The sequence below is a fragment of the Lagopus leucura genome, unplaced genomic scaffold (genome assembly GCF_019238085.1).
Source record: "Lagopus leucura isolate 7727_CA_CO unplaced genomic scaffold, USGS_WTPT01 Super-Scaffold_100039, whole genome shotgun sequence".
Lineage (NCBI taxonomy): Eukaryota > Metazoa > Chordata > Aves > Galliformes > Phasianidae > Lagopus > Lagopus leucura.
In genome coordinates this window covers 1,231,045-1,251,171 of record NW_024962288.1, presented here as the reverse complement: position 1 = coordinate 1,251,171, position 20,127 = coordinate 1,231,045, and the positions used below count along the sequence as shown (strand labels likewise).

General features: G+C 46.6%; 2 protein-coding genes across 4 annotated transcripts; one reads left to right on the top strand and one right to left on the bottom strand.

Moving 5' to 3' along the window:
* Positions 1-3,695: 3,695 nt before the first annotated feature.
* Positions 3,696-12,048, top strand: TTPAL (alpha tocopherol transfer protein like). Of its 3 annotated transcripts, XM_042883634.1 has the most exons (6): positions 4,146-4,153; positions 4,456-4,503; positions 4,829-5,281; positions 5,988-6,181; positions 7,601-7,711; positions 8,350-12,048. In XM_042883634.1, exons 3-6 carry the CDS (start codon positions 4,843-4,845, stop codon positions 8,623-8,625), a joined length of 1,020 nt encoding a protein of 339 aa, XP_042739568.1. In that variant the 5' UTR covers positions 4,146-4,153; positions 4,456-4,503; positions 4,829-4,842; the 3' UTR covers positions 8,626-12,048. The 3 variants fall into 3 exon arrangements, with proteins under 3 accessions (XP_042739567.1, XP_042739566.1, XP_042739568.1); XM_042883633.1 differs by lacking the exons at positions 4,146-4,153; positions 4,456-4,503 and adding an exon at positions 3,696-3,759; XM_042883632.1 differs by lacking the exon at positions 4,456-4,503 and having other exon boundaries at positions 4,112-4,153.
* A 406-nt stretch (positions 12,049-12,454) lies between these two features.
* SERINC3 (serine incorporator 3) lies at positions 12,455-20,095 on the bottom strand. Its single transcript, XM_042883631.1, has 10 exons — positions 20,006-20,095; positions 19,422-19,583; positions 18,809-19,002; positions 17,965-18,044; positions 17,174-17,311; positions 16,192-16,361; positions 15,400-15,490; positions 14,831-15,008; positions 14,171-14,398; positions 12,455-13,388 (listed from the first exon to the last, which is right to left on the bottom strand). The coding sequence occupies exons 1-10, from the start codon at positions 20,042-20,044 to the stop codon at positions 13,250-13,252; spliced, it is 1,419 nt and encodes a 472-aa protein (XP_042739565.1). The 5' UTR covers positions 20,045-20,095; the 3' UTR covers positions 12,455-13,249.
* Positions 20,096-20,127: the final 32 nt, after the last annotated feature.

Sequence of the window (20,127 nt, the reverse complement as noted above, 5' to 3'; positions counted from 1 at the left end):
GATCCCTTCTTGTGAACTACTCTATCAAGGTTGCCCTTCACCTGGTTAATCTTAAATCAGTGCAGTCCCTACAGAAGGTTTCTCACTGCTAGTTTCAACTCACTTGAAAATAAACCCACAATATGCCCCAGAGGCAACCTCGTCCTTACGTGACATCCTCAGCCAGAGCCCTCACCCCACCTGTCCCTCCGGCCCAAAATCACAACATGGCACTGGCCTTGCCACGCATTGGCGGTGTTTTATCCTCCGCAAAGGCAATGTCCCATGTCACAGGAGATGTCCTCCATAAGGACAGCTGCACTGGCCTTTAAGGCAACTATTTGACATTGCTTTTGGGGAGGAGAGCTTTCTACTGTCCTCTTCAGCGCTGCTGTGTGAACTAAGGACATTATCCTGGGGATCAGAATCTCCAGCTGCAAGATATTTTCACGATGTCCAAGCAAAGATCTGCAGAAGTGGTATTTTTAGGTACCCTGGCCACTAAGAAATGCATTCTTTTCATATTCCTTATATAACCCTCATCTGAAACAGCCAACAGGCTTTGGAGCCTTTTCCGCAGCTTTCGTATCTCGGTGGAAAGAAACAAACAACAGAATAAATAAATAAATAAATAAATAAGCCAAATGAGTTTTATCTCTGACAAAAGCAACTATTGCTGCTATTAAACTCGCAAGTGCACACAGAGACACAGATAGCCCTGAAAAACAAGAGGCGGGAGGGACAGCTCAGCAACGTGGCACTGCTGAGCCAGGCAATTCTGTGTGCCAGGCTGTGCTTCCTTCAAGGCTGAGTGCAACAAACACCAACCAGTTTGGGGATGCGGGCCAGGCACCGCACATCCCCCTTCCACACCAAGAGGCCGGAGGAGGAAGGGTAAGCTGTGGGTACGTTTAAAATCCCTCTCCCCATTCCTAATGAAGGTGTGACCCTGACAGCCATAAACACACCTAGCACCTGAAAAATTGCCAGCCAGGCCAATAAACACAGCAATATAGTGTCAGCTTCGTTACGTGCGGAACGAGCAGCACAGCTCAGCACAAACAAGAACGCAGACACTTCCTTCAGCTCACTGTGTAAGGGGCTGTTGGGGTGAATGGTGTGCTCTGCACTGAAGAGGTGAAGAGCACTGAATGTGCTTGGGAAGAAGAGCAGTTTGGGAATTTTATTTCTGATGTTAGATATTAGGGAAAATTTCTTCTCCAAAAGAGTGGTGATGCAATGGCACAGCTGCCCAGGGAGTGCAGGGATCACCATCCCTAGAGGTGTTCAGGAACCGTGGGGATGTGGCACTAGGGGACAAGGCTAGGGGGTACAGTGGGGCGGCAGGGGGTTGGACTTGGTGGTCTTACTCCTTTTTTCCAATCCTAATGATTCTATGATGGCAAGGCTTCCTCTGGCTTTGGACCCGGAGCATTGCCAGGCGTGCTGTGACTGCTGTCAGCTCTGAGGACAGAGACCAGCAGTGCTGCAGGACATCAGCTGTGGGAGAAAACACAGGTACACAAACTGCTTCCCACTGACACAAGGGCTTGTGATGACTACCTGGCTGAAACAGCAAAGCACTGCTCCAATCCAGTGAGAAGCAGTGCTTCCTTCATCTGGCTCCACCATTTTCAGACTGGATTTTGCAGGATGAAACCCACGTGCTTGCTCCTGCTACTCTCACCCGTGCAGCATGGGTCCTTGAGCAGCACTCACAGCCCCACAAGCCCCGATCCTGCCAGGCACACATCCTCATGTAGAGACTGCTGCTGTCCTTCCAGCGTGCAAAGGAACTGGGAAACACAACAGAAGATCAGGCAAATGCTGTCTCAGTTCAGAATAAATTTAAACTACAGAAATCCCACAATATTTAAAACACTCGGAGGCCCCACCAAGCACATTCCTCACCAAGGCTTTGCAAAACCATTGCTAGTCTCAAAGCTAGTAAAGCCAAAGAGGAAAGCAGCCTTCTCAAACCCCGGGTAAGGCTGCGTGCCTGTGTCACGCTGTGTGTCTGACCACCACGTGTTCCCATGACTTCTGGGTGCGAGGTGTCTGCCTGCACACAGCTGCTCCCATGGCAGGTGTGACAGGTTTGCATGCATTTGCATAGTGCAGCCTGTTTCCAGTGCTTTGCATGCACCTCTGGCCTGCTGCACGCGTGGGCAGAGCATGTGCAGAGCAGGGGCAGAGCTCTGCAGGCGGTGCTGCTGCAATAGCAGGCAGTGCCTGAAGCCCAGGGATCAGAGCCCCTCTTGGCCCGAACTGCTCACAGATTATCTTTATTACCGGACTGTTATGTTTGCTCAGTTTAGAGATTTAATATCAGTTTAAAGCCTTCTCTGCTAGCAATGCTGTTTGAAGTCATGCTCACTTTTGGGTCTCAGCTTGCCAAGACTGTAAAATGTTTATTGCTAATGGTGGAAAAGCTTAAAGAAGCCAAGATAACTTTCCCAGGCTGGGCATTAAGACTGTTTGGATAAGTAAATGAGTGAAGAGTACTACACGGACTTCATTAAATATCAACCAACACCAACAGCCACCCATTTATAACACAACGGCAGGGCAGGAGCACCCAGCAGCAGCAGAGCTGAGAAAGGCACCAACCAGGCAATAGCAGAGGAAGGCCGGGTTCCCCACAGGCCCAGGCATGGCTCCAAGGTCAGGCAGTGCTGAACTGCTGGCTGAAGCTCCTGCAAAGTGTGGCAGAATCGGAGCCAACGAGGCAGGAGCCCCCTGTCAGCTGGGGAGGAGTGCATGCACACAGTGCAGAGCATCCTGCCTCCTGCAGGATAAGGACAGGACTCCCCAAGAAGAGGAGGGCTGACTGGATGCCTGCTTCCATTTTTTAGCTCTCACTTCCTTATAGATGTGTTTTGCATTTACTGGTTTCTAATCGCAGGACACCACAGCACTCAGAGTAAATTACAGAAACTCTCACCGCCACTCCTGTGGTATCACAGCCAGAATCTTCAGAACTCCCCCCAAGACTTGGCTCCGGGCTCAGATCCTCCCTTCCTCCCCTTCACCACCCGCTGCTCTCGGAGTTCAATGCTCTCCACCTGAGGAGAGCTCAGACAGGAGTTGCTGTGTTTGGGGACTGACCCCAAATTACGTTCCATCTCCAGTCCTTCGCTACACTGTTCTCATTTATGCTTTCCTTCCTTATTCTCTTTGTCTTATGCCAGCCTGTCCCCCATCCTGTCGGCTACCCACACCTACTCCCTGCTACAGCAGCAATTAACCAGTTCCATGTGGACCGACCGATCTCCTTTCTTTAGGATGCAAATTCCACCCCACTCTGCACCTTACAGAACAAACCCCAGCTCGCAGCTCCTGCATTCTCCATTTGGTGTTTTAAAGCCCCTCCTCAGCCCAGCCCGACCTGCTTCTGACCACAGCACGAAACCGGGATCCAACACAGCTGGGGACATTCCTCATCCCGCTGCCTACAGGAAGCCGCACAAAGTACCGACACACGGCCCTAAATGACAGCACCTCGCGCTCCCTTCTCTTGGCATTCTTTAAAAAATGAAATGAAATGAAATAAAATAAAATAAAAAATAAAACACAGCGCGATCTCAGGCGCTACGGAGGCAGAACGGCTCCGGCTCCGCTCCCGGGCTCCCTCTCCCGGCTGAACGAGAAGCGGGCAGCGCCTGCAGCGACCTTCGTGTTACGGGAGCGATGGATCGGGGAGCGCCCGAAGGAGAGCTGCGGAGCCGGGGAAGGTGCTGAGCGCCCCGGTGTGCTCGGCGCAGAGTACGGGAGGCAGAGGTGCGGGCTCGTGGCGGCTGCAGCTCCTCCCTGACAGCTCCGCTCTCTGGGCACGGCGGCGCGGAGTCGTGCCGAGGGGATCAGGGGAACGTTCTGCCCCGGAGGGCGGCGGGGGCGACCCCGAGCTGCCGGAGCCCAGCACGCAGCTCCCGCACGCAGGGCTGCGGGCCGGGGTACCGCGCAGCGCCGGTGTGCGCGGTGTGCGCGGTGTGCGCGGTGCGTGCTGTGTGCGGTGTGCGCTGTGTGCAGCGCGTGCTGTGCGCGGTGCCTGCGGTGGGTGCGGTGTGCGCGCAGCGCGGCGGGGCGGGGCGGGGCGGGGTGGCGCTTCCTGGCAGCCGTTCTGGTTCCGGGGCGCCGCTGCCTGGAGACGGCGCTGCCGCGCGGGGCCGCTCCGGTACGGCCGGGACTGGGGCCGCGGCGATGCCGCTGGGCGGGGGCTGCGGGTCGGAGGGGAGCGAGGCGGGGGAGCGGGGCCGGGCGGGCCGCAGAGCCGCCTGAGTGCGGGCGGGGGCCAGGCCCCGAGCCGGCAGGTGAGCGCTCCGGAGGCCTGTGCCCGCCGCTCGGACGGGTGCCGGCCCTGAGCGAACGGCGCTCGGGGATGGAACCGCCTTGTTCCGCTCCTGGCCCGGGCGGCAGGAGGCGCGCCGCACTCCGGACTTTCTCATCTCGCCCTCCTCCCCTCGTTGCTGGGTTTAGGAGCATCCCGTTCGTTTGGCTGTGGTTTCCAGTTGGACGCTGTCGGAAGTACGTGTTAAGACAAGCCCTGCGCCGTGCAGTAAAGCCGTGTAAATCTCGTGCAATTTGTATTCTTGTTTAACTCCTGTGTTTGGCTGGGTGGCACCCAGGGGCTCTCCGTACCTGCTGTGCAGGATCAGAGACACTGCGCTTCCAAACGCCAGGAACAGAATGGCAGTGCCCGAACTGCTCTGGGCTCTAGAGCCGGTTCCTCGGCAGGGATACGGCACATCCCAAATGCATACGTGACAAAGGTCTCCTCCGGCTCAAACAGTTCTTTATGCAGTAGCGGTCTGTCAGATTGCTTGTCACTTGTGAGCTTGCTTTTTCACAGATTGCTGCCACGTGATGTCAGGGGACAGCGACTGCACGAGGACGAGTCCATCCGCGGGGTCTCTGTCAGACACCGAGTTGCTGCCGGATCGGCCGAAGTATGTTTGCTCGCTGTCTCCTGATCTCGTTACCAAAGCCCGGGAGGAGCTCCAAGAGAAACCCGAATGGCGGCTCCGAGACGTGCAGGCGCTCCGAGACATGGTGTGCAAAGACTACCCCTCCCTGGGGACCTGCCTGGAAGATGCCTTTTTGCTCAGGTTCCTCAGAGCCAGGAAATTCGATTACGACCGAGCGCTCCAGCTCCTGGTGAATTACCACAGCTGCCGGAGGAGCTGGCCTGAGGTCTTCAACAACTTGAAGCCTTCTGCAATAAAGCCTGTCCTGGAGTCTGGTTTTGTCACTGTGCTGCCCCACCGGGACCCAGAGGGACGCCACATTGTCTGCATCCGTCCAGGTACTGACATGCATGAGTAGCTTCTCTAACCCCAAGGCGTTTCTGGGCCCAAAATCCGTGTCCTGCTTTCCTGTGAGCACTGGCTAATTAGGCAGAGTGTGTAGGTGCTCTCTGAAATTGGAACAGCCAGCTTGTGCAGGAACTTTTGTCATTAGCCAATGTTATACCGGTTCCTTTTCCTGTCTCAGCAATAACTGCAGTTGAGTAAAAACCAAAACGCAGTGCAGTGGGCTGATGAAATGTTAGGTGATGCCAGAAGAATTACTGGCTAGTAACTCAGAATAAGACAGGGCTGCTGGCTTGCAGTGAGAAGCTTGTAATTTGCTGTGATAATAAGTGGAGAGGAGCCTGTGACTTTGACTCCATTGCAAACAAGCAGAGGTTTCAATGTGCTTTTGGCACTGCCAGGCTTGCTGTAAGTTTGACTTCATTCATTCTCCTCTTTTCCATTTACCTGCTTTCTTTCTGAGCTGAAGCTGCTTCAGTCAGCTGTGTTGGGTGGAGATCAGGGTTCCTATAACCACTGCTTTGCTCCTTGCAGTAACACGAGTTGCCATTGATCTCTTGCTTAAGAAAAGCGGCTTTGAACTAGCACTGTGCTATTAAAGACTTGTAAAGTCCAGAAAAATAGAAAATCAGTTTTTGGAATGTGTATTGTTAGCTTATATTTACTTTTTGACTTACCATCCATGTCTTGTAACCTCAGACAGATGGACACCCAGTAATTATCCGATTACTGAGAACATTCGTGCCATATACTTAACGTTAGAAAAACTCATTCAGTCCGAAGAGACCCAGGTGAATGGAATTGTAATCCTGGCAGACTACAAAGGAGTCAGCTTATCTAAGGCGTCTCATTTTGGTCCTTTTGTAGCCAAAAAAGTGATTGGAATTCTTCAGGTAAGACCTGAACCGGTGGGAAAATAAGTTTGTTCATTGTAAATGAAAGCTTCTGTGTCTAAAAGAGTTCTTGACTGTGTTACCAGAAACTTTAGCACCTTGGATTTTACTGGGAGAGTTAAGACATGGCCCTGCCCCAGCAGTTTCTTAGAGCTTTCCAGCTTCCCTTCATGTTTTGACTTCTGCATCCCTAAAATTAATTTGCATTAGAGTTGGAACAGAAGAGGGCAGCGCTGCAAGCTAGCAATGAAGAACAGAGCCACTCAGTTTGGCCTAGCAGAGGAAAGCCTTTTGCCTGAATGCTGAGGAACAGCTGTTGGTATGCAGGTGGTTTGTGCTTAAAGATGGCTCTTCCAGCCACAGTGGAGCATGACACTCAGTGCTGGGTGAGTGCATGCCCAAAACCTGCTGCAGAGGGGATTTTTGACTGAGCGTGATTTGAGGAGGATTTCCATCCAGTCCCTGGCAGAGGAAAGGCTTCTTCAGCACAGAGGGTGGCAAGAGAGACTGCAGTAAAAAGATCTCAAACTGCATGTTTGGAAGGAAAGCAACAGAGAGCAATTTAGAGCAAGAGTGTGAGCACAGGGAGAGTTGTACCAAATAGGAAGGTGAAAGCATCAAGGGGGTAGGAAGTTCTGACAAGTTTTGTTCACATTCAGCTGTGTTAGCTGAAGGACTGAGATAAGGAAAACTAGAAAGGGTTTGGGTCCTCATTGCTTTTACTCTGGTCTGAGCTGGTTCTGTTCTTTGCTGCATCTGTAAGGGAATAAGGAAGGACGGGGAAATAGGAGTTTATGGAGATGAAACTAGCAAGGCTTTGAATGTTGTTATAAGAAGTCACGTAGTCCTTTAATTAAGATCTAAATTATCATTAAACTGAGCCCACATTTAACTTGCACAGATAGAGTGGTGGGTGTCCCCTTATTTTAGAGGAAGAGCAGAGGCGAAGGCCAGAAGCTGTGGCCTGAATAAACACGTTGCATCAGCCTTGCTGTGCAGCATCTCCAGAAGGAGCCAATTCACTGCTCCCAGCACGGCGTGCTCCCTCCTGAGGAGTTGGGATCGTTGCTCTGTAACTGCATCCTCAGCAGGGCTGGGAACACCCCAAGGACAGTGACTACCCAGGCTTATTTTCCAGGGGAGATGAACAACGTTGGGGATGAAGATCTACTGGCAGCAGTACATTTCCCAGTGCAAGGGCACTGTGCAGTTTTCTCATCCCTTGGCTTCACGCCCACAGCTCTCGTTCTGCTCCCTGTGAGAAGGTGCATTTCTGTTTCCACAATGGTTTATGTTTTTATCTCATGGGGGTTTGGAAACCAGGGGGTTGTGCTGGCAGGCAGCCTCAGGACATTTAGAAAAGAGGAAAATAACAAATGTTTTTTAAACTGCGCTATAAAAATCTTCTTTACCCTTCAGGATGGATTTCCCATTCGAATAAAAGCTGTTAACATAATTAATGAACCTCGTATATTCAAAGGCATTTTTGCCATCATCAAGCCTTTTCTGAAGGAAAAGATAGCAAACCGGGTAAGGATTTGTGTCATTTTAACATTAATGCTGATGTTTGTAAGTTCCTTGCTCAGCCCCTGCAAGTAAAACCTGTTGAAGAACGTTGGTGCCATTTACTTGATTGAACTGGCTTTGAAGAATTTGATACTGGTATAAGAATAAGGATGCTTTGTGTATGTTCAGGACATTGACTCCATCCCTGGGGTTGCATTATCCTGGCGAGTAATGCTGTGTGTTTATAAGGTGGTGTCACAGGGAGGTGTTGTCCTCCCCTTGCTTTTCTCCCTTACCCAAGTGTCCAGCACAGCCCTGGGTGGGTGCTGTACGACTGGATGTAGCAAAGGATGATGCCCTCTCCGTGAAGGAAAATACTGTCAGTCCCACCAATGAACTTGAGGATTAGTTGAACCTGGAATGTCTGCAGAGACTGACACGTCTCAAGCCTTTCTTGCTGGGCTTTATGCTGCACTGGACTTGGTTTATTCTCACAAGTGTGCCTAACAGCACCTGCACACTGCTGTATGCTGACACTTGCACATAAAGCCACCCCTTCTAAAATTTGCTCTTTAATTCAAAGCAAGCTCTTTAACTGATAGTAATATGCCACAAAGTATTTGAAATGCATTAATAAAATCATTTTTGGCTTTCTTTTTTAGTTTTTTCTTCATGGCTCTGACCTGAATTCTCTTCATCAAAACATTCCTCCAGTGATTCTCCCTGAAGAATACGGGGGTACTGCAGGGAAGCTGGACATCTCAGCATGGAACGAGCTGCTGCTGGCCTCCGAAGAGGATTTCCTGCTTGACTTCTCACAGCTGGTTCTCCCGTGTGACAGCTCTCCCCATGACATGCTAGTGAGCGGGGATGCTGATGAAAAGCAATGTGATGATTCCTTGCGAGGCATGAAACCCCAGCTCTATTACTGCTACTAAGAGGTGAAGGGAAGCTTTATAGCAGTAAAGACCTCTTCTGTTCTCGTAGGTGATATTGTGAACTCTGCCTTACTCCTAAACCTGCAGTTTAGGAACAGACTGCTGAGGCACTTTACACTGTAGAACCAAAGGAAGCTGAAGAAGGCACAGTGGGGGCAGGGCAGAGTTTGCAGAGGATAATGGGAAAGAGCATACAGTTACCAAGTTACATAGAATTCCTACAGCTAGGCCTACCTCTGGGGAAGGTGCAAACTTGCCAATGTCATCTAATTATCAAAACAGAAATGCAGGATGGTAAGTTCTGATAGTTTCTTCTCCCCACCCCAGTTAAAAGTGGCCATTTGCTAGCTTTATGGTTGTCCATTCCCTTCTCCTTCTGAAAGCACCCATAATCCAAGAAGAACAGCTGTCAGTTGCTTCTGAACCCTGTGAAATGTAGTTCTGTCAGTGGAGATTGCTTAAAACCGTAAGCGTTTCTTGGCCTGTCCCCTATCACGGGGTGCAGATTGTGAGCTGGCATTTCTGGAATATCTGAATGAATATTTGGCTCAAATTAACATAGAAAGCTTTCTTATCTATGAATAGCAGTATGGGAATTCTCTGAAACTTTCTCACAGAAAGAAGTTAACTATTAAGACAGCAATATAACAGGATAAACAGAAGCAATCTTCATTTTCAGAAGACAGTGAATTTCTCAGATCAGGTAATGAGACTTTTGATTAAATACAAGTTCAGATACTGAGGTTTGGGAACCCAATGCGAAAAACTGTCACCCACCTTTCCACGTTGTCAGTTGTTCTTTTCTGCAGCTGGTTGCAATGAGAAAGTTGGTAAGTAACTCTCACAGAATTTGTGAGGCAGCTTTGTAGCAGCTGGCATGATGTAAGGAGCCAACATTCCCGTAGGAAAGCAAGGTGCTTCTTAAGCTTGCTGTGTTGGACAGGATTTGAATTTAACTCTTTGTGAAACCAAACGCAGACAGGCTATTTGAAAGCACATTCTTAAATTTTCTGGTATTGTAGCATTTTCTTATTTTATTTTTTTTACTGTGCCTGTCTGCACTTTTGTGAAATGTTACAACTCCGGTTTCTGCTTTGTTGATCTCTTCTGTCTTCAGTTGTCATGTTCTTGTATGAAGATAGACTTGAATCTCATCTCTGGAATGTTTACCCATAACTTGTATGCCTGTGCTTAAAGGTCCTCGTCTAGAAACAGAACTAAGACTCCAGTGTCACATCAGGGTAAAGTATCCTACATTTTAATCACCTGTTCCCACTCCCTCAGTTCCATCTGTTTAAGTGGTCTAGAATTAGAGCTTAACTGTCAGCACACTCTTTGCACACGTTCTTCTGCACTGCAGAGGTGTAGAGATGGGTAACCTCACTACAAACAAAAAAGCACACCCAATTATTTCAAGGTGAAATATTTCACTGCGTGGTGAAAGAGAACATCCCTTCTACCAGGGGACTTATCTGTACAGCACTTCCTCTGGCTGAAATCCTTATGTAGTGCCAAGTGTGACCTAAGCACCAACTGCGTTTCTGTGAACGTAAGAAAAAAACCTGATATCTTGAGAATTTCAGACGTTCGTTTTTCAAAGTGCCAAATTCTGTCTTGAATGTCTTCTTCCCTCTCAGACCCCCCTGCAGCATGACTGCATTTCCAGAAACCTGTGCCACCGCAGTCATGGCTTGCTGACCTGGCAACAGATGTCATCCAGAATCTCGGGGGTGCCAAATGCCAGACCTCTCATCTAAGCACTATAAAAGCAGATCGGGTTTTGAGAAGGGGTGAGCAATGAGGCTTATTCCTCAGTGGCAGTCCAGAATTTCAGTGTAAGGAACTCATCACTCGACCTGCTTTAGAAGATATAAAGGAATTCATTTTCCTCATTTATAGCATTTTTTCCCTACCTTTATAAGTCTTACTCCTCTTTGAGGGTTGTGACCTTAAGCATAGGTTTAAAAAAAACCAAACACTTCCTGCTACATAAAGTAAAGAAGTACTGCTAGGAACTTTCTCTTCACTTTTGACCAAAATGAGGGGCATGTTTTGCAGAGATATGATTTGATTTAGACATTAGTATGCAGGCCATAACTCCAAAAACTAAGTGGCTGCTCACACTGTTTACCTGACAGAACACAGAGGTTGGTCTGGTCTTTATAGCCTTTGAATGCCTCTTAATTCCAGCCACAATATACAACCAAATAAAAACAAACTGTTTGACAGCTCTGTTAGAAAAGCTATTTTGATCCACTTATTTAAATACTGGAGAAGGAACCTGAATATTCAGAATTCAGTGTAATACCCATCACATGAAAAAAGGGGCAGTCAGCAGAAGGCTGCACCTGAGGAACCTTTAAAGGAACCAATCCCTTTTCAGGCTCATATATTCTCTTGCATGGTCAGTAAAACCAATCCATCTCACCTACCCCTTCTCTCCTGTGCTTACAGAAGAACTAAATCATTTCTTTTAATCTTTAACCTAATAGAAAATGATACGTTATCCAAGCTGAAAACAGCTTATGTTACACCTCCAAAACTTCTTAAAGCTGCACCCTCTATGTCATGATACATCACTTCAACCACACTTACCTGTACCAAGCCTTTAACTATTCCTTCTAGATCTGTTCTTCCTTGGCTTTAGAACTTGCTTAAGCTGTCTCTCTACCCCTTTCTAGGTTTGAAGCCAGTGCTCAGGGAGCACAGCTGTTCTATGTGCACCTGACTACGAAGCTGAGAGCATTCTTTAGGCTTTAGCACTTGCCAGCAAACAAAAAAGTTCTGTTCTCAATATTTATTGTGTCAGAGTTGGAAAATAATCACTTGCTTTAACTGTATAGTCTCCTTATCTGCAGGTTAAGAGAACAGGTAGGAAAAGCTGTTCAATTTAGAGGGTTTGATTCCTCTTCCCCCTGCCCACTTCTTCACAGCACTAGAACTGATCTGACATCTTATTCTTGACAGAACCTTGTTTTCAGAGGTTACATGCCTCTGGAAAGCCATCCCTGCCAGCCCAACACGTGACAAATTCAAACTGTACTCAAACTGTATGGGGTAGCCATGGCTTTCAGCATGATGTAGGACAAGAGTTAGCTGCATACTGTACATAAAGATACTTGAATTTATACTCTTGCAATGGGTATTAGAAACCCTGAGGTATTTTCAGGACAGGGGTTGATGTTTTGGATGTTCTTGTTTTTGTTAAATGTCATCTTGGCATGAATTAATCACAGTGTTATTCCAACTGGTAATTTTGCCTTTTGTTGTATGTGGGCCTAGAGGTGGTGGATGGTTAAGTGTACACATTATTTTGACAAAATCTTATTTTTATATTGCATTTTATAAAAATGGAGTGGTCAAAATATGTAATTTTATGATGCATGACTGGGTGATTAAATACATTACTGTAACAGCTGCTAATTTGGTACTTTCCATACAGTTGCCTTGTGTCATTTTGGGGTATTTTACTGCAAGAGGGAATGGCAATGTACACTTAACTCCACACTAAAACATGGCTGCAACCAAGCATAACTGCAGGACTATTACATTGCAGGAGGAGTTGCTTTTTACTGCAGAACTAAATTTTTGCTTGAATGATAACTGAGGAATTTCAAGGAACAGGATGTGACGTTCAGGAAAGTTGCAGAGAAGATGCAGGTTGTTTCAAAAGAAATACATTGTGATTTACTGCTTACATGGAGAAAGTGTCCAGTCACATCCCCATGGTGACTGCAGCAGCCAATTAACATTTTAGTCATGTAAATAACACTTTGCCTTAGAGAATAACTGCCTCAATCCTTAACACTTCTCAACAGAGCTGGGCGAGTTCCAGTAGTTAGTCCATTTTATTCAAATGAGTTTACAGTGCAAATACCATAGTGCCAATAATAATCATTTCATAGACACTTTTAAAAGCATATTAGAGAAGTGAAAATTAATTAGAAGCTCTGTTTTTCCACCATAATCATAAAGTTGTTTAAGCTAGTCTTACACTTACTGCTTAATATTTGGCAAACATACTACCAAAGAAGTTACCATAGAAATTGCCTCTTAGAAGGGGCAAGCTTGTGCTTAAAGGAATTAGAGTTAACAGCTTTCCAGCCTGAAAGGTTGGTTGTTTTGGTGGGGAATGAGGGGTTTCTGCCACACCATAGGAAGGTAAGTATCATTTGAAAAAGCTACTTTAAATAAATGTGTGTAGTGGAATGTAGAAATTAAACAGTGTGGCTCACACTTCAAGGAAGAAATGTTAGCAGCAGTGCACTACTGTGAACATAGTTTGTTCTTTAAAATATATTACTTCATATTTAGATAAATTGTATTTTGTTTAATACTAAGGTTGGGGCTACTGGACATAAATTTTCTTTTGTGCCTTGACAGCACAGCAGCAGTGAGCTTCATAAATGCAGTAATAAGATAACTATGACTTAAGGTTAAAATAGAGGGGTAACTGAGAATTTTGATCCTGCAACAAGCATTGTGCAATACTTAACTGTGCATCCACCCACATGTTAATATTGACATAAGACAGTATTTGCCTTCATAACTAAAGCAATACATGAACATTTTGGCTTTAAGCAAAGAATTCCCCTCTCCTGTAGGCCCAGACAGATGCAGCTATTTAACTGAAGTTCCTGTTAGTAAGGACAAGGGGAGCCACCAGGGTCCAAAGGTAGAGAAGGAGGCAAACCCAGCTGGAGGTTATCTTCACCCACACGGCTGGCCACTTACTTGTCATTGTTTTAAAATCCGCATCAGGGCTGAAAAGCAAAGAAATAAGCGATTAGATTTAGAAGACGCTTTCCTCTATTCCTTCTACTTCTCAAATCAAGTTGAAATTCAGAGGACTCCTGGACACTCCAGTACCAGGGCCTTTGTGCCAGACTGGTGGGACAACCAGCAGTTTCCCCATGGCTCCTCAGGCCTTTTGCTCTCTATTCCACTTCCAAACAAGATCGGCTTGCATACGTTGATGTGCTGTTCTTAAAAGAAGTCTTCCAGAGAGCTGCGCAATAGACTCCTGCTAGCTGCTGCTCCACAAGCATATTTGTTAATTTACACACTGTTGCAGTTGTGGGAAAAGCTATTGTAAGCTGCAAAAGCTGAGGGTATGTGCAAGCATTCCCAGCAGATCTGGGGAACACCTCTTTAAGCAGCGTGTCCCTGTGCAGCTTTCCCAGGCTGGCAGAGCCAGTAGGTTTGGCTTATGGCTGGCCTGAGACTGGCATCCCAGGAGACCCCTTTTCTTATATGGAGATTATCTTACATGGATCCTTCCTGCTGCCTGCACTGCAGCTTGGTAAGCACACTTAACACCTTTGCAGAAGAGGCGCCCCACTAGGAGTGCACTGATTTTTTGTCTTTACGCAGGTTTTTTTTACATCCTTAATTCAGCAACTCAAAAATGACAAGCCACAACTAATGCAACTGGCGTAGGGAGCACCTTCAACAGCCTGTCAGGAGTAGCCTGAGCAGGAGCTCCCCATCCTCCTAGAAATGCTGGCACTGGCACGCAGCTTATCAATTTCTGTCTTGCTCTTACCTGTACCAGTTTGTGAGTGTCATCATGATGTACAGAGAGGCAAGAAAGAGCATGAAGTGAAAGAAGGCATAGTTGTACTGGACACCATCTTTTTCATTATCCACGACACGGCGCACTTCTCCTTCCTCTGCAGCCCCGCTGCCTGTTCCCCCAGCCTCCTCCAGAATGGCACTGTCACTTGCAGACAGGGTCAGTTTGTTCACTTGGCTGTTACTTGAAGAGCGAATACTGCAGTGTGACCCAAAGAAAAACATGGTCAACAACTCCCTTTTCAAGTAGCTACGTTTGCTAATGAAACAAGAAGAGGATCACAGTGAAAGTCAGAACTAGCAAATGACACTGGTGAAGTCCATCTGAAAACCACAACGATGCTCCTTACATCTGAGATTTTGTTAACAAAAAAAAAAACAAAAACAAACAAAAAAACAACACAACCATACAGCAGTTCTAGTCCAGGCCTTGTGTACATTTTGCTGTGTTACTGCAGTTGGGCTAATAAAGCTTACGGTCATACACAAAACAGAACGCAGTTTTATTAGTTGTATTTGGCCTGAGACCACAGCATATGAACAAAAGCAGGTATTTTTGCTGGGCCACTGTCAAATGAGAAAGACAGACAAACCCCAATTGTTTACTATTTGATAGCAGTGCAGATCCTACCTGGAATACAGGAGGCAGAAGACAAATATGACCAATCCAACAATACTCTGGGCATCCCACCACTGCAGGGACTTGGGTGGAGCTGGAGTAGCAGGTATGACAGTGGTGTTTGCTGGAGCAATTGTAGGTGTAGCTATCTGAGTAATGATGTTCAGCAGACTTGGGTTACAGTTCCGTTCTGAAAGGAATTTTGAGGCAAATTAAGACTAGATGAGCTTCAACAGCTTCAGTGAAGGCAGAAGGTTATAAGTCACCATTCCCTTTAACTGCTCATCTCTGATTCCCCATAGGTAACAACAGCACGCGATGTTTTCTCCTTCTTGTGAGTTAGGCAATGCGGTATTCTTTAAATAAATAAATCAGAATGTCCGATTTATTTCCTCTCTCTTCACAAAAACACCAGTTTAGTTCCAGAAAGAGATAAGCTGACATTTTCATAGGTAAGGTAGCTTTACTTTTTCATTAGATTTTATCTAGGCAGAAGATCAGCAGCCCTCATGCAGTGATCTGCACTGAGTCACACCAATGATTTCACACCCATATGTCACTCAGAACAAATCCATGCTTACCAGGCTCGTTGGACATGGCTGACCAAGTGAGATACATGGTGTAAAAGGTAATAATAGAGGACTGGAGGAGGCCAGATCGAGGCTGATATTCCTGTTGAAAGACAAGCCAACATGAAAAGGGCAGCTGCCACTGTAGGTAAATGAATACCTATGAATTTCAGTTTTCAGAAATGCATCGGGCTTCATAGTGTTTAAAAAACAGGAGTAATAAAACTTAAATAATATATAATTCACACAGCAAGCAACTCAAACACAGCAGGACTAAAGAAACCAAACCCAGATCTTCTGTGCTCAAGACTCAGCTACAGATTTTTCCTGAGTTAACCCCAACTTGCTTAACAGTTTTGTGGATATGAATCTAGTATGCAATTTGGAGCTGCCAGTTCAGAATCAAGTAACATGAAAGCTTCCTACTGATATTAAACTCTTACACAATTATGAAGCGGGAGCATTACAGTAATAAATTCTGTTCTTATGTTACTTTTTCCATTATGGGCTCTTTGTTCTGCCAGAACCTTCACCACCAGAGCCATGCCAGCAGTGACACCCACGGAAACCTCAAAACAATGTTAGCAAAAAAACAACAAAAAAAAGCCTATCTTCAGGAAATGCATCACCACAGAATGCATCTGTCTCAGAGCTTTTCTTTTTTTTTAAATCTTTATTCCTTAAATATCCCCAGCTAGCATTGTTATGGCAGCCAAGCATTACAATTCTGCCTGGCTGCGTTGGTATGACACCCTTCTTACTTTCCTGCATTGTATACCAGAATAAAATAAAGAAAAACAGTACCTGAACTTTTGGAACGATGGAAACAACAGATACAGCAATGCACAGGATCATATTGAAGCTTATGAAGAATTTGTTCTCAGTGCAATCCTCAGGTGTTGTATAGAAAACATAAAAGAGCACAACGAAAACCACTGACAAGCCATAGAACAAGCTTGTACAGGACAGCAGAGCTGAAGGGGGAAAAATAACTATTAGAATAAGGACATAAAGCTTTAACAGAACAACTAGGGCGATTTAAAGGTTAACAACCAGTGTAAAGGGACCATTCCCCTTCCTCACATCCAAACCTGATTAAGAAAGCTACGCTAGCAGAAGGCATTTTTATTAAATGTGGCCAGATGCCTGCTTTGGTTCTCTGGGCAGCGTGGCTCAGAGAAAAGCCAATGCTTTCATCAGGGGAACAAGATCTGTTTTCCAGATGCAATTCAGCTGGTCACAAGCCAGAGCACCCAAAAGGACAGCACTTTCTGCACACCTTCCATGGGCTGAAGGCCACTGTTTACATTTTCATTCTTGTGTATTCTTGAGATGAAGCTAGAAAATGCTTTTACAGCATTGACATCTATGAACAAAGAACCACAACTATTAGCATTAATTTCAGTAGGGAAGTTAGCAATGTGCCAAGGCACACTGCTGTACTGCAGCCACTATCACTGACATAACTGACCTTCTGAGGCAACAGGGTGATAAAACAAAGTTAGAACTGAAGAGAACCAGGCTGCTAGCTCTGCACTCACATTGCAGACTGGACAAGTTAAGCATTGTTTATTATGGCTGTCAGAGCTGCTAGTCACAAGCCTAGAATATTTTGCATTTTATTTAATGAGAAAAAGGCAACTCTGGTTATAAGTTCCAAATGTTTACAGTAGTGACTCATGAAGGCTGTACAGTATCATACTGGGATATGTTTGCAAAGTAGTACGTGATATTCTGCAGACTTCTGGCCAGCCAAAACAAATCCCCGCCAGTTTAAGATTCCTACCTGCATACCAACACTTTGAATTTCCCTCCTCCATCCTCCCAACCCAGCTCTCATTCCAGGAGTGAGCAAAGTCCATAAGAAACACCAACTGGATCAGAATGAAGCAGAAGGCTCCACAAACACCAGTAGCAAACCAGGCTAGAAAAAAGGAGTAACAAAACAAGCTTCATTGTCATTATTTACATGCTAAGCCAGGAAAAGGGATAAAAGCTACTTCTACTCCAGACAATTAACAAAAAACCCCAAAACTATATACTAACTGTCACTCACAGTTCAGAAGCATGCAAGGAGACTGCTATTTCAAGCACCCAGTAGCTGATGAGCATGGAAACGTTTAGCCCAAGGTGTTGAATGAATTTAAGATCTAACATGAGACCTGTTTGTGTACACTGTAAGGCCACATTTATCTGAGGCTCAGCAACCCTCTTGAGGTTCCCATAATGTGGCCAGACAGTAAAAATATCCTGCAGAGATTTCTCAGAGACTCTGGGGCACTATTTAGCATTAATCACAGTCAGCATTCTGAGATGCCTCCAATCAGAACCGCATCAGAAGTCTCTTCCCAGAAGCTGACTTAACAGAGTATTGAATTAGTGATACATAGCACCTATGTACTTGGAAGAGATTGTTTCTTGCCATTAATTCAGTTGATCACCATAACATTATTAAGAAGTAGGACAGAATCTGTGTTTTCTACAAGGTAACTTCCACTGTCACAACTAGAGCCCAGGAAGTCTGTGACAAAGTTTGGGTTTACTAAACAGAATTTTATGATTTTGATTTAACTGTACCTCTTGTGAAAGGCCCTTCAGGAATGTAAAATGCTCCGACCATGATGCCCACAATGGCAGCTATTTTGAAGAACCAGAACCTTTAGAAGAAGAAAGTTGAAAGCATGGGTATTACTCTGCATACGACATTCAAGTTTTACAAGATCTGCAAGCAGCCCACTGTGCACAGATGAATGCCTAAGAAATAAAGCAAGAAGTTTTGTGTAGTGGGATTAGAAGTTCACTAAATTGGGAAAAAAAAAGGGTAAATGCAGCTGTTGCACCTAGGGCAACAGGAAGGGCTGGGAGCCCTCAGCCTAAAGGGCTGCAGACTTCAGGCCAGCCAGAAGTCTGCATAGCAGCTCCTGCTCCAAGCAAATAGACATGAGTCAGCAGCACATCCTCACTGGAAGGAAGGCTAACTCTGTACCATTAAACTTGGAGAAGGGAAAAGCAAGATCTAATTATTGCGTTCAACAGTCTAAAGAATGGTGTTAAGGCTTTGCACTGCATGCAGACTCTCTGATTGAGTCCCAGATTGACTGGCCCAGAGGATGACCCAACAAATGCCAGACAGCACAAGGAAGGGGATACATAATAAACAGTATCCAGCATCTCTGCTGAAACACAGAGAAGATGATCACCTCCTTTTCGTGTTAGCAGTGATGTTTAGCTTCCCATTACACTGATTAAGTTACACAAACAGGAAGCCTTTTAAAAGACTTAAGTATTACTCTTTATTCAGTTCCAAGGAAACTTCAAACCACTAACATATACTGAAACAATTTCTTTGTTGAGCATAATGGCAAACTTGAGAAGTAGAGGAAAGAAGTTAGAAGACCAGATGGCCAGCTTACAGACATACCCATTGTGCACTGCAGCTCTTGGATCATTACTTGTTTTCACAGCTATCATGAGCAGAGAGAAGACAAAGAAAAACACTGCCATGGCAAAGCTGATTCGGTAGACAGCTCTGTATCCAACAAACACATCACAGCTGACAAAGCCATTCAGATGTGGGATCTGAGTGTGAAGCCCCTCATCACAAAATCCAGGTACCTGAGGAAATGAGCAAAGACAAATTTAGCTGTGAACTCACTTCTGTATTTGCAATCACATTCTTTAAGCATTCTAACAGCTATGGTTCCCAGTCAGCTCTCCTCTAGAAAATCTGTTAACAAAAAACCTTCTGCTCAGCCAGCCTGCACAGATCTTACGGCCATTTTTCTTTCTCTCCAGGTCACCACTGCAAGCATTCAAAGCATTCAGAAAGATTAAGGTGGAAAGCTACAGATGTTGGCAGTAATGTCTGAGAAGCGTCACGCCTGGTTGAGTTTCAGCTTCATAAATCAAGGGACTCTCCCAGGTCATTTGGGTGCTGTGCCTCCTTTGTGTTCCACTCCAAGTAAAACCAATCAACAGCCATTTGCACAAGCTCCGGATACGCAACAGTAAACAAGAGATTTTCTCCTCCATACCTTTTTCAGCTGTTCCTCCATCCCCGGTGCCAGCATAATGCAGGCAACAGCCGTGCTAAGGAGGAGGAGAAGGGCATAGATGAGGCGCGTCACGGTGGAGTTCTTGCTGTTGGGACAGCATCGGCACAGCAGGCAGGAGGCACCGCCGCACAGACAGGGAATCTGAAGAAACACAAAGCTCTCTCTGAAGCTGAAAGCGCTGCCTGGAGGCTGAGGTCAGCTGCGCAACCACAAGCGGACGGGAACAGCCCAGCTGCGGGCTCGGAGCTGCTCTCAGTCAGCGCCATTCGCAATTGGGTCACGCTCGGTCCGCGGTTCTGAGCGACCCCGTGTTTGGCACGGCCCCACACGACACGACCCGGGCTCCCTCTGCCCCACAGCCCTGCGGTTCGCTACCTCCCGGCATCCGCTCCACCCCAGGGAGCAAAATCCTGACCGCGGTCCCTGACAAGGCCGGACCTCCACCCACCAGACCCGCCCCGCAAACCCTCTTCACCTCGAGGCCCCTGCCGCCGTAGCGTGCAGGTGAGGGGAGGAAAACCGATCGGAATGAAGCGGGGTTGAGCAGCCCCGCCGCCACTCACCCAGCTGGCCAAGGAGCAAATCCCCAGCACCGCCCCCATGGCGCCGCCGCCACCACCAGGCCCGCCGGCCACTTCCTGCTTCCGCCCTCAGCCCCGGGCGTCAGGTGACCGTCCCCTGCGAC